The 13,787-nt window shown below is 42.8% G+C and overlaps 1 protein-coding gene across 3 annotated transcripts in view; it reads left to right on the top strand.

The window, feature by feature from the left end:
* Positions 1-13,787, top strand: part of SORBS3 (sorbin and SH3 domain containing 3) — a 90,338-nt gene that overhangs the window by 53,257 nt on the left and 23,294 nt on the right. For all 3 annotated transcript variants that reach the window (XM_087706130.1, XM_087706128.1, XM_087706129.1), the window contains exons 11-13: positions 336-422; positions 6,924-6,979; positions 13,301-13,422. In XM_087706130.1, coding sequence (XP_087562256.1) covers positions 336-422; positions 6,924-6,979; positions 13,301-13,422 — 265 coding nt within the window. The remainder of the gene's footprint in view (positions 1-335; positions 423-6,923; positions 6,980-13,300; positions 13,423-13,787) is intronic.

Below are 13,787 nucleotides of genomic sequence, written 5' to 3'. Positions count from 1 at the left end.
TTCCAATCTTTCAGTTAGAGCCTTGGGGCAGCATTCATGTGGGCGCTTTCACCGGCTGCCCTTTCCAACAAAGCGGGTATCAGGTGGATGGCATTGTGTAACTTCGATTTAAGGAGCCGTTTGGGGAGCAGGGAGTACAGACTGACTCCACCCATGCTGGCAGGGACCAGAGCCTGGCCCCTTGGCACTGCAGTGGGCACGACTCACCCTTGTCGGCATGCTTCCCTCTTGACTCATCCAGACAGCCGTGGGGTTCTTGGCTTTCTTCGCGGGGTCTCAGCAGCCCCGCAGTGACACTCTTATAGCTGCATGTTTCTTTCTCTCTCCTCTGCCAGGAGCTTCTGGAGAAGGAACTGAAGCAGCTTAACGAAGAGTTGGACCAGGATATTAGAAACCTGGAGCAACAGGAACTTATCCGCAAGGTAAAGCTTCCCTCCCACTTCCTATTTGCTTCTTCTCCCACTGCGTGGCATAGCACAGACAATACATTCATAAAGGGAGTTTGGACTCAGAACCAATGACCTCCAGCGTGGCCTTCGGAGCCCTTCCAAATATTATTGAATATTTTTTAAAAAGGGAGGAAAGGAATGTTGTTAAATGCAAGGGTGGAATGCTGTTTTTCCAATATATTTTATTGAATTGAAATGTGAAAAACTCAGTTGTTGTTTTTCTAGGCCTTACAAATACCAACATAGGGTTATAATGGCATTGTTAGAGACCCACCCACTCCATGATCTATGTTGCTCCCCTCTGGGAGGAGGTTTCAAAGTATTTCTAGCAGGATTACTAGATTCTGTAACAGCTTTGTTCCTTAATGCCACTCGTCTTATAAACTCGCAGGGTCCTTTCCCCCCTGCCAAGTAGAGTAGGGTAGAGTAGTAAAATGAGAATAGAGTAGAGTAGTAAAATGAAAATAGAGTAGAATAGAATAGAATAGAATAGTAAAATGAGAATAGAGTAGAGTAGAATGGAATAGAATAGTAAAATGAGAATAGAGTAGAATAGAATAGAATAGAATAGAAGAGTTGGAAGGGATCTTGAGGTCTTCTAGTCCAACCCAGTGCTAAGGCAGGAAACCCTACCTTGTTTCAGACAAATGGTTGTCCAATCTCTTCTTAAAGACTTCCAGTGTTGGAGCCTTCACAACTTCTGGAGGCAAGTTGTTCCACTGGTTAATTGTTCTAACTGTCAGGAAATTTCTTCTTAGTTCTAAGTTGCTTCTCCCCTTGATTAGTTTTAATGTATATTTATACATTTGAACTAGACTGTGACGTTTCCCTGTGTTGTGAGTGTGTGCGTGCGCATAACAGCTATCTTTTGAGAGCTGATTGCAATGACATTTCATTTTAATGTATTAGACTTAGACTAACTTTATGGCCAATTTGAATGTACACCAATCGGCATACACTAAAATGAAATTTCATTGTGTACAGCTTTTTAAGGTCTCCACCTCCAATATAGACTAAATAAACAAGACTGAACAAACAAACATAAATAAATACAAAATTATCCATATGCCTACATATAGTATATATACGTAAGCTGATTGGTGTGCATTTAAAGTGACAGTAAAGTTTTTATTCTATTTTAGCTTAGAACCTGTGCTTTCATCTCCCTTCTGATCTTGTGCTAAGCCGGGATCCACTTGAGTCTTCCTATTGGCTCTCAGCACTTTCTAAATTGATCTGTTTCATTTCAGATTATTATTGGTTTTAGAGGACTCGGAATACTCAGATATATAGCTAATCCTTGACTTACAACCACAGCGGAGCCTGAAATTTCTGTTGCTAAGCAAGACAGTAGTGCTTAAGGCAGCTTTGCCTCACTTTACAAAGTTTGCTGCCACTGTTGTTAAGTGAATGACTGCATTTGTCAAGTTAGTAACACGGTTGCTAAATTAATCTGGCTTCCCCATTGACTTTGCTTGTCAGGAAGTTGCAAAAGATGATCACAGGACTCAGGAACACTGCAGCTGTCATAAATATGAAGCAGTTGCCAAACATTCTAATTTTGAATGCTGCAAAGTGTGAAAAACAGTCATAAATTATTTTTTTCCAGTGCTGTTGTAATAGCAATAGCACTTAGACTTATATACTGCTTCACAGTGCTTTACAGCCCTCTCTAAGCAGTTTATAAAGTCAGTATATTGCACCCCCAATTTTGCCCCTCATTTTATCGACTTGGAAGGATGGAAGGCTGAGTCGACCTTGAGCCAGGATTGAACTGCTGGCAGTCGGCAGAGTTTGCCTGCAATGCTGCATTCTAATCACTGGGAAGAAAGGAAAGAAGGAAGGAAGGAAAGAAGGGGTGAAATTCAGCAGGTTCTGGAGAACAAGTAGTAGAAATTTTGAGTAGTTCCGAGAACTGGTAAATACCATCTCTGATTGGCCCCAAAGTGGGGTGAGAATAGAGATTTTGCAGTATCTTCCCCCTGCCATGCCTACCAAGCCACACCCATAGTAAAAACATTGAATTTCATCACTGAAGGAAAGTAATAGCACTCATACTTGTATACTGCTTTAAAGTGCTTTACAGTCATCTTTAAGTGATTTACAGAGTCAGTATTTTGTCCCCCCCCCCAAAAAAAATCTGGGTCCTCATTTTACCCACCTTGGAAAGATGGAAGGCTGAGACAACCTTGAGCTTGGTAAGGATCGAGCTCCAGACTGTGGGCAGAGTTAGCCTGCAAAGCTGCATTCTAATCAGTGGGAGGGAGGGAGGGAGGGAGGGAGGGAGGGAGGGAGGGAGGGAGGGAAGGAAGGAAATAGCACTTAGACTTATATACCACTTTGTAGTGCTTTTACAGCTTTACAGTTTTATAAAGTCAGCCTATTTGCCCCTAACAATCTGGAAAAGGACGGTGAGCCGGTGACATTTGAACTGGCAAACTGTTGCAATTCGAGGACTCCCTGTAACCATATTTTTTTTAAAAATCACATAATCTATTTCGTTGGCTGCACTTTCATGCCTTTAACAGGAGTCCACCCTAAAAGTCTCATTCTGGCATGCCTCTTCCTGAAATGATCAGCTTAACTCTGCGTGTAAAAGACTAAAGAAAAACAAACAAAGTTTTTTTAAGGACACGCATAAACATAAATAGCAGTCTTAAATAAAAGGTTGACCACAGTAGCTATTTATAGCCTTCTGTTGGTCTAGTCTTCCCTTTGTGTCTCTTCACCTGTATTTGTTTAATGAAGTCAGATATTGATGTTTATTCCATATTCCACAGCTACAGGAGAGAAGGATCAGACACAATCTGATGCTGTATGTTGTATATTTTTTTTATTTTAAGTTTTTTATTTTTTAATACAGTTTTACACATATTATAGAAACAGTGTTGAGTCTTTTACGTCCTCTCATTTACATAATACATTTTAACTTCATAGCTTGGTTTTCACTTTCAGCCGAATTATTTTCTTCCATTATTTTCCATTTTTTATACTCATTTTTTCTTAGTACATAAACAATATCTTCAATTGTCCCTTCAAAAATTGCACCAAATTATCATTCCCTATAGATCTATTTTACTATAAACAATAGATATCCTCTAGTTACTTTTTGACATAGAAAGCATTTCTTTCATTTTTTTCTACAATTAACAATGTATTATACTTTCTTTATTTCTTAATGAGTTGCATAACAATACCAATCATACTACTATTCCCTTTAATCTACTAACACATGTTATGTAGTATATTTTATTGGCTATCCATTGGTATTGTCAGTCGAGGTGATCCTTGATGGAGAACCACAATTGAATTTCCATTGCTAAGTTAAACAGTTGTTTAACTTAAGCGAGTTTGGCTTCATTTAAGACTTTTCTAGCCACAGCTGTTAAGTGAATCACTGCAGTTGTTAAATTAGTAGCAGGGTTGTTAAGTGAGTCTGGCTACCCCAATGACTTGGCTTGTCAGACGGTCGCAAAAGGAGATCACATGACCCAGGGATTCCGCAACCGTCATAAATATGAACCAATTGCCAAGTGTCTGAATTTTGATCACATGACCACGGGGATGCTGCAACAGTCATAGGTGTGAAAAACAACCATGTCAATTTTGTTGGTGCCGTTGTAACTTCAAACAGTCACTAAATGGTGGTAAGTTGAGAACTACCTGTAGTCTCTTCTAGCAACATAGGTGACATTGAATGAATAAATAGAGTAGAATAGAGTAGAATAGAATAGAATAGAATATGGAATACAATAGAATAGAATAGATATTGGAATATAGAATAGAATAGAATAGAATAGAATAGAACAGAATAGAACAGAACAGAACAGAACAGAACAGAACAGAACAGAACAGAACAGAATAGAATAGAATAGAATTCTTTGTTGGCCAAATATGATTGGACACACAAAGAATTTGTCTTTTGTCATAACAGCACCATAAAAGTGATTTATGGTCATTTTCCCCCCTTATGACTTTTGCAGCATCCCCATAGGCACACGATCAAAATTCAGATGCTTGGCAACTGCTTCATATTTATGGCGATTGCAGGGGTCTTTCAGACTTGTGGAAAAGCATGCCAAAAGTGGGGGGAGTGCTGGTCATGTGCGCATGCACGCTGGGGTCGTGCACATAGCATTATGGGTGTGACACACCTGCACACGCCCCCCCTGTGCTCCCCCTGCTTTTTGCACGTGAATCGAAAAAGGTTCGCCCTCACTGCCCTAGACCAAACTGTACTATTTTCTCCAGCTGTTTGCATTAATATTGCTTTGTATTCTATTGTTTTCAATTGTTTCATGCTGTACTGTATACCTCCCAGAGTTATACCAGAATTGGGCAGCCTATACATTTAATAAGTGAGTAAATTATAAATAAAACCTCTATATATGTATACAAGGGAACACAGTGGCTCAGCCTCAGAGGCTGACACTGAGCTTGTAGATCAGAAAGATCTGCAGTTTGGCGGTTCGAATCCCTAGTGCCATGTAACGGAGTGAGCTCCTGTGACTTGTCCCAGCTTCTGCCAATAATTATCCTAAATAATAATGACTTAATTAACCCATTATATAATTCTAGAAATTAATTCTAAAAATCTCCTAGAAATTAATTCTAGGGGACGCAGTGCCTCAGTGGCTAAGATGCTGAGCTTGTCGGTCAGAAAGGTCAGCGGTTCAAATCCCTAGCACCGCATAACTGAATGAGCTCCCGTTACTTCTCCCAGCTTCTGCCATCCTAGCATTTCGAAAGCATGTTAAAAAGGCAAGTAGAAAAATAGGTATCACCTTTGGTGGGAAGGTAACAGTGTTTCGTGCGCCTTTGGCATTTAGTCATGCTGGCCACATGACCACAGAGACGTCTTCGGACAGCGCTGGCTCTTCAGCTTTGAAATGGAGATGAGCATTGCCCCCTAGAGTCGGGAACGACTAGTACATATGTGAGAGGGGAACATTTACCTTTCGATATATATATATATAGGAAGTCTTAGCAATTGGGATAATTTAGTGACATACGGGCAACAGACCAGAGGCTGACACATTGTGTGAATGTGCCTTCATGTACCTTGTTACCACATCTTTTTAGGGTTGCAACCCCATTATTCTGTAATTTATGAAATTAAAATATTTTTTATTTGTTATTAATTTTTTCTGCTGTCCTTCTCACCAACTCAGACGGTTTTATAAATGGTGTGAAATGAAGTAGAATTAAAAATCCCTCCCAAATTAAAGCAGATAGGAAACAGGCTAGGCTGTTCTTATTTATGTATATTATTTTTATTTATTTATTAAATTTATATGCCATGCATACAGAGGTGGTATGCTGCTAGTTTGCACGGTTTCGGGCGAAGTGGTAGTGGCGGTGGTGCTAGGCTCCATCTATCCACCCAGATATTATCAAGGACCTTCTGCGCATGCGCAGGTTTAGTGCATGCGCAGAAGGTTCGGTGCATGCCCAGATGAGTGCTCCCACTACCAAACCAGTAGTGATGAAAATAGAATGCCATCTCTGCAGCCATCAAGCAAGTCCAGGCATCTTACATTAATTATCATAAAACAATACATAAATCAATAAAAAAACCTTAGCCACGTGATTTCTAGGTGATTTCGAGCCAATCCTCCTCTCTCAGCTCAACCCACCTCACAAGGTTGTTGTTGTGGGGGGAAATAGGAGGAAGGAAGATTGTGCGCGTTGGGTATCTTTGCTTCCTTGAGTTATTTGTAAAAATAATTTTAAAAGGCGGGATAGAAATAAATAAAATATAAGCAGTGAAAAGTTAGAAATATTAAAACATCAAGCATTGAAAATTAGAAACCTGAACATTAACAAAGGAAATAGAATTCAGTAACAGTACCATCCAGTTCAAAGGGACCTTGGAGGTCATCTAGTCCAACCCCCTACTCAAGCAGGAGACCCTGCAGCCTTTCAGAGAAATGCTTGTCTGCAATCTTCTTAAAAACCTCCAGTGTTGGAACATAGCCGCAACATCTGGACTTAAATCTAATTAAGATTAATTTATTGTTTAATTAATAATTATTAAGAACAATTAATCTTACTTATTAATAAGTAAGATTAATTTTTCTTGCTGTCAGGAAATTTCTTCTTAAGAGTTTAGAAATGTCTCAGATTATTTTGAAAGGGAGTTTTGTCCCTGGACATTTGATGGGATTAGTTTAAAAAAAAAAAGAATTTTGCCGGTGCCTCTTCCACATACCCAGTTGGATATCCATCCTCCCTGTTCTACTTTGACCAGTTGGCCTTTAGGACCCTGCTGTGTCCTGTCTGCCCGCCTGCTTCCCCTCCCTCCCTCTGGTTTTCCCAGCACCCTGCCTGGGACTTGCTTCCCTCCCTCTCTGCCTCCCTGCCTCCCTCTCTGCTGGCCAACTATTTTGTTGCTGGCTGGTTTCCGCCCGCCACACGAATTCAGACTTTTCCCTTCTGTGTGTCAGCTCTCCTTTTTCCCCTTTCTCTACGCAGAATTCCACGGCTGGTTCCTCTTCCTGCCTCTCTTCCCTGGCCTTCCCTGCCCACTGGTGAGTATGTGGAATTGGGTGGGGTGTTGGGGTGTTGGGGGAGGATAGCACAACTGTTAGATGCTGGCATGCAGAGTGCCCAGCTTGCCACTTACTGCTTCCTTCTTAGCTGGCAACCGGGCGGCCACACCTTGGCTGGCAAGGGTAGCGTCATCCTGAAAGTATCTTGGGCGCCTGCCTGGAGAAAAATTTGCAAGAGGTGGGGGAGATGGAAAGCAAGGCCGGGCGGGCAGGGCAAGGCAAGGGGGGGGGGTGCAAGATGCTGAAGGGAGGGGGAGGACGAGGGTAGCTTCCCATCACTAAACGGTCTCCAGATGTGTTTGACTGGGTTTCTGATCTGCAGCACATTGGAGAAAGTTTGTTATAACTGGAGGGTTGAAAGAGAAAAAGTTTGGAAGCTGGAAAGTTTTTTTTCATTCAGGAATGCTGCTCCCTTTCCCTTGCAGGGAGGGTGTGTGTGTGTGTGTGTGTGTGTGTGTGTGTGCATCCGTCCGTCCATGGGTGTAAGTGTTAAGAGAAAAGATGAGCTGAACTTTTTGCCTGCCGAATCGAAGCATCCCGCCGTGTGCCGCTTTTCAGACTCCTGCCAAAAAGAGCTTCCATGTCTCGAAGCAATGTATCTGGGGAAATTTGGAGTGGCAGAGGCAAGGAAGCAAACCGCAGGGCATAGGACTAATTGCATTAGCTGATTAGAGCAGTGAAGATCTGGCCCTAAAAAATCTAGTCCAGCGTTTCTCAACCTTAGCAACTTTAAGAAGCATGGACTTCACACCCTCCTTAAGTTCACACACCCTTCTTAAGGTTGTTAAGGTTCAGAAAGCGTGAAATATTCAGTAGGGCAGAGAACTCTGTGGACTTTTTGGTCTGGAGTAGCAAGGCCATCCTTATCAGGATTCATCCTGTTTTGCACATCCTGTCTTGCACACACAGGCAGAAAAAAAGAAGCAAACAAAAATATGTTTAGGTTCATCGAAAGAGAAAACAGTCTGGCTGTCTGGGACTATGGACAGAGTGGAAGAGAAAAGATGTTGGGGAATGTGAGTCGGATTCTAACTTTTGATGGCCTTCTTGGAGAGCTGGCTGAATCTTGTCTTCTGGAGCCGGTTCTGACATGGAAAGAATTGGGAAGAATAGTGGGGAATTGTCCAGACAAGATCTCAAGAGTTTCAGAATTAATTCAGGCATGGCCTAAACTATAATACAGATGGTTTTGGTTTGGGTTGGTTTAAGTTTGGGTTGGGTTTAGGCTTGGCTTGGCTTGAGTTGAGTTTAGGCTTGAGTTGGTTTGGTTTGGTTTGGTTTAGGGTTGGTTTGGTTTGGTTTAGGGTTGGTTTGGGTTTAGGCTTGGCTTGAGGTGAGTTGGGTTTAAGCTTGGTTTGGTTTGGGTTGGGTTGGGTTGGGTTTAGGCTTGGCTTGGCTTGAGTTGAATTGGGTTTAGGCTTGGTTTGGTTTGGTTTGGTTTGGTTTAGGTTTGGGTTTAGGTTTAGGTTTAGGTTTGGGTTGGGTTTAGGTTTGGCTTGAGTTGAGTTAGGTTTAGGCTTGGTTTGGTTTGGTTTGGTTTGGTTTGGGTTAGGGTTGGGTTGGGTTTAGGCTTGGCTTGGCTTGAGCTGAATTGGGTTTAGGCTTGGTTTGGTTTGGGTTTAGGTTTAGGTTTGGTTTGGGTTGCTTTGGGTTTAGGTTTGGGTTGGATTCAACATGGTGAATGGACCCCATCATTATGGTTTGTAAACTAGGGTCTACAACTTAGCATGTTCTATAAATTAGCTCACTGTGATTTCTTCAGCCAACCAGGATTAAACAAAACATGGATCAGAACATTATTTAAACCCAGCAATGAAGAACAGAATACAGAATAACAAGGTTGGAAGGGACCTTGGAAGTCTTCTAATCCGACCTCCTCCTTGAGTTGAAGACCCTATAGCAAGGGTCTCCAACCTTGGAAACTCTAAGCCTGGAGGACTTCAAAGCTGGCTGGGGAATTCTGGGAATTGAGGTCCACCAGGCTTAAAGTTGCCAAGGTTGGAGATCCCTGCCCTATAGCCGTAATGGCGAACCTATGGCATGCATGCCACAGGTGGCATGCTGAGCCATTTCTGAGGGCACGCAAGACATTGCCCTGTCAGCTCCAGTGTATATGCGTGCACTGGCCAGCTGATTTTCGGCCTTGATTTTTGACCATCAAGGCTGAAGGGAAGCCTCCGGAGGGAGAAAAACGGACAATCCAAAAGTCCGTTCCTAAACTTCTGATTTGCGTGTTGGGTCATTTTTTGCCCTCCCCAGGCTCCTAGACAGCCTCTGGATCCTAGGGAGGGTGAAAAACGGGCCTACTGGTCCCACTGGAAGTTGGAAAATGGGCTGTTTCTGGCCTCCAGAGGGCCTCCGGAGGGGGGGGGGCGGGGACGCCATTTTCGCCCTCCCGGGGCTCCAAGAAAGCTGTGTGTCCATGTGTGGGACAGCAGGGTATGTATGTCATACGTGTATGTGCAGGGGGCATTGTGCGCGGGGGGGCATTAAATGGGGTTTGGCACCCGAGGCAAAAACCACAACTGAGCTCAAAGTTTCTATTGCTAAGCGAGACAGTTGTTGAGTGAATTTTCCCCCGTTGGACGACCTTTCTTGCCACAGTTGTTAAGTGAACCCCTACAGTTCTTAAGTTAGTGACACAGTTGTTAAGTGAATCTGGCTTCCGCGTTGATCTTGCTCATCAGAGAGTCACAAAGAGGGGTCTCGTGACCCCCTGGAGACTGCAATCGTCGTAAATATGAGTCGGTTGCCAAGCGTCTGAATTTTGATTATGTATCTGTGAGGATTCTGCAATGGTCATAAGTGTGAAAAATGATCATAGGCCCCCCCTTTTTTAGTGCCATTCAATAATTCACGTCAAATGGTCACTAAATGAATGCTTATAACTCGAGGACTATCGGTATAAAAATATCACTATATCAATTTGTACCATATCCCAAAATTAATATTTTGCAACTGCAACTCCTTTATCTCAAATATTTTCCAGATTCATTATAGCAGTGGCGGGGTCCATAGGCGGGCCATCTTGTTTTTCGGTTCTACACATACGCAGAACAATTTTTGTCTGTCTGATAATCCTGTAAAATAATTCAAGTTGAGGGACAGTGGCTGTTCACCAAATACTCTAGGCTAAAATGTGGTTTGGTAACTACAGGTAGACCTCAACCTACAACAGTTCATTTAGTGACCAACATCACAACAGGACCGAAAAAAGTGATTTATGGTCATTTTCCCCCTTATGACCTTTGCAGCATTCCCATAGTCACACGATCAAAATTCAGACGCTTGGCAACTGGTTCATATTTATGACGGTTGCATAAATAGCAGGGGTCTTTAAGACATGTGGACTTCAACTCCCAGAATTTCCCAGCCAGCACCTGGGCAACTTTAAGACTTGTGGACTCCAACTCCCAGAATTCCTCAGTTAGCTTTGCTAGCTGAGGAATTCTGGGAGTTGAAGTCCACAAGTCTTAAAGTTGCCAAAGTTGGAGACCCTTGTCCCAAACTCATGTAATCCCCTTTTGCGACCTACTGACAAGCAATGGGGAAGCCAGATTCACTTAACAACCATGTTACTAACTTAACAACTGCAGGGGTTCACTTCAATTGTGGTCGTACGTCGAGGATTACCCGTATAGCATGGCCCAGTTGGGACAGTTATTTGGGGAATTTCTGTGTTTGCAAACCCAGGTCATTGGCCTCCTTCACTAAGCCACTTGGGCCCTACAAGGTCACTTTAAGTGCTTCATAGTTGAGCAGGAATCTGGATTTTAGATTCCTGGCCCTTTTCCTCCCGCTCTCTCCAGGACCCATCCCACAAAAACTCAATAACATCTTACGATTGTGAAAAATGAAATGCTGATACGTTCCTTGTCGAAACTGTATAGTCTCTGGGTGTGTGTACTGTATGAGTGTGTATGTAGAGGCTGGATTACACATTGTTTGTTATAGTAATGGCTTGTTGACTAATTTAGCGGCCAGGTTTATATAGCAACGCTTAGATGTACACCATAACATACAACCCACAGTGTGGCATCCATACAACTTTCTGAGCCAAAACTTAACCATCAGATTGTGGTCTTTTTTTATGGGTGACTTTGTTTTATGATGGTTCAGAAATAAAATGACTGAGCACTGAAGCTCAGCTGCTTGCCCTTCTGCCTGGTTGTATCCTTATTTGTCTTTTGAACAAAACAGGCAAAGTTTGCACAAAACAGGCAAAGGATCCAAAAATTGACAATGTTGATGCATGCCTCATCATGGGATATAAAACTCAGTGAAAGTATCTTTCTCAAGTATTTATTTCTAGGTGTGACGCCTGTTTTGAAAAACATTCAGGGCTCAAATCTTTGAAACAGTTACAAAGTGAGCAGTGAGCAGTAACGAGAGAGAGAGAGAGAGAGAGAGAGAGAGAGAGAGAGAGAGAGAGAGCGCTACAGTAGATAGATAGATACCCTGTTTCCTTGAAAATAAGATAGAGTCATTTTCTTTTGACCCCCCCAAATAAGCGCTTGGCCTTATTTTTGGGGAGGTCTTATTATTTTTGAGGTGCAGGAGGCAGCGAGCGTGGTCAACTCATGGCTACTGCTGTGTTGCAATATTTTCGAGGAGGGCTTATTTTGGGGGGAGGGATTATTTTAGCATTCAAAAGCCCAATTGGGCTTATTATCCAGGGAGGTCTTATTTTTGGGAAAACAGGGTATTTGTATACACAGAGCTGGTTTCATGAGTTGTTTACTCATTGTCTCTGCTGGCAAAAACGGAGCTCGTGAAGGCCGTGCATGTCCTCTCCAGGCTTTTCACTGTCAGAGGGTTACAGGAAGCCGTTGTGGCCGAAAACAGAGCCCCAATGAGTGATGTCGAGCTGTCCATGCCCACCCTGGCCATGAGCCCTCCCTCCCCTGAGGTCAAACCCAACCCTGATGCAGCCCTCAATAGAATAGAGTTTGACACCCTTGAAATAAGGGATTCACAATTGAGGCAACTAGAAAAGTTCCCAATTTCAACTAAATACATTTAGGGGTAGCTTGGAGGGAAGATTATTTAGATATTGAGGATTGGGTTAGTCTAATGGTAGCTAAAATTTGGGTTACTTTGCATGGAAAGTGGTTGCTGCCCCTTTAAACATTAACATAGGGTTGTCCACATTGGCAACTTTATGACTTGTGGACTTCAATTCCCAGAATTTTCCAGCCAGCCAACTCTTAAAAGTTGCCAAGGTTGGACAATCCTGCATTAAAACATTGAAAAGGGCTAAAGTTGTACATCAACAAAATAGTTGCCTCAATGCTTCCTGTTCAGCTTGACCTTGGCTTGCTAACACAACTTCTGGGAGCCCCTGGCTTGGATGAGGACTTCAGAGAGGCCTGGTAGTTATTTGTGGAAAGAAGGAGAGCTGGAGATACAACCTGTTCAACTTCTGATCTCTGATTCCACATGGACAAGGGAAGGAGGTCTGGATCAGAGGTGGTATTCAGCAGGTTCTGACCAGTTCTGGAGAACCAGTAGTGGAAATTTTGAGTAGTTCGGAGAACCAGCAAATACCACCTCTGGCTGGCCTCGCCCCCATCAATTCTCTGCCTCCCAAGTCCCAGCTGATCGGGATGAAATGGGGATTTTGCAGTATCCTTCCCCTGCCATGCCCACCAAGCCATGCCACATCCACCAAGCCACGCCCACAGAACTGGTAATAAAAAAAATTGAATCCCACCACTGGTCTGGATGGACCAATAGAGGAGATTGGAAGCTGAGGAAGGTAGAGTCTTCCATTATTGGAAAGAATCCCTGGGAGGCGTTGTTTCTTCATGGATTATTGATTGATTGTTTTCCCATCTCCAAGATGCAAAGGCCTCTTTTCTATGTGGTGTGGTTCACCTTTTATTAAAGGGTTATGATAAGATTAACAATAGTAACTGCACTTCACAGCCCTTTTTAAGCGGTTTACAGAGTCATTATGTTGCCTCCAACAATCTAGGTCCTCATTTTACTGACCTCAGAAGGTTGGAAGCCTGGGTCCACCTTGAGTTCCATCAGGATCGAACGTCTGGCTGTGGGCAGAGTTAGCCTGCAAAACTGCATTCTAACCACTGCGCCACCATGGCTCCTTGTATGGAGTACAAGTGGGGTTGGTCCTAGTCAGATTGTAGGTATGAAATGTGCAGAGATATGATGGAGTCCAAGGTACCGTATGTAAGTCAGGTTTCAGTGAGTTAGTCATTAAGCAGATCTGATTTTACTGCCTATATTGGCTGGATTGAACTTGCTTTCACTGTGTCTCCATCTTCTCTTACTTGGCAGCCCATTGTCCACTTCTAGTGTCCATTCTTTAGCCTCGGACCACATACCAGTCAGCCCAAGAATGGAGAAAGGAAGCCCAGGTGTCACCAGGAGTACCTGGAGCAACTCTCTACCCAGGAACGGTATGGCTCATGGCTTATATGGAACAATGTGGGCATGTAATTTAATTCAACAATTCAAGGGGATGAATATACCTGTGTTTTCCTGAAAATAAGACTGGGTCTTATATTAAATTTTGCTACAAAAGACATACTAGGGCTTATTTTCCAGTTAGGGCTTATTTTCTGGGAAATATGGCACTAAATGCATCTTATTTTTGGAGTAGGGTTTATATTACAAGCATCCTGAAAAATCATGTTACCGCTTATTTTCTGATTGGATCTTATTTTTGGAGAAACAAGGTATATTCTCTGGAAAGTGAGCATGCTCTGCTGTCTTCTGTAATGGAATTCCAATTTTGAAGAAAAGAAGCCCTAGAAAATGCTGG

Source organism: Thamnophis sirtalis, unplaced genomic scaffold (assembly GCF_051295495.1).
Source record: "Thamnophis sirtalis isolate CommonGarterSnake01/CBP01778 unplaced genomic scaffold, rThaSir2_p1.2 scaffold_2, whole genome shotgun sequence".
NCBI classification, from domain to species: domain Eukaryota; kingdom Metazoa; phylum Chordata; class Lepidosauria; order Squamata; family Natricidae; genus Thamnophis; species Thamnophis sirtalis.
Note: the sequence above shows the minus strand (reverse complement) of the source record. Positions and strands in the feature narration are given on the sequence as shown.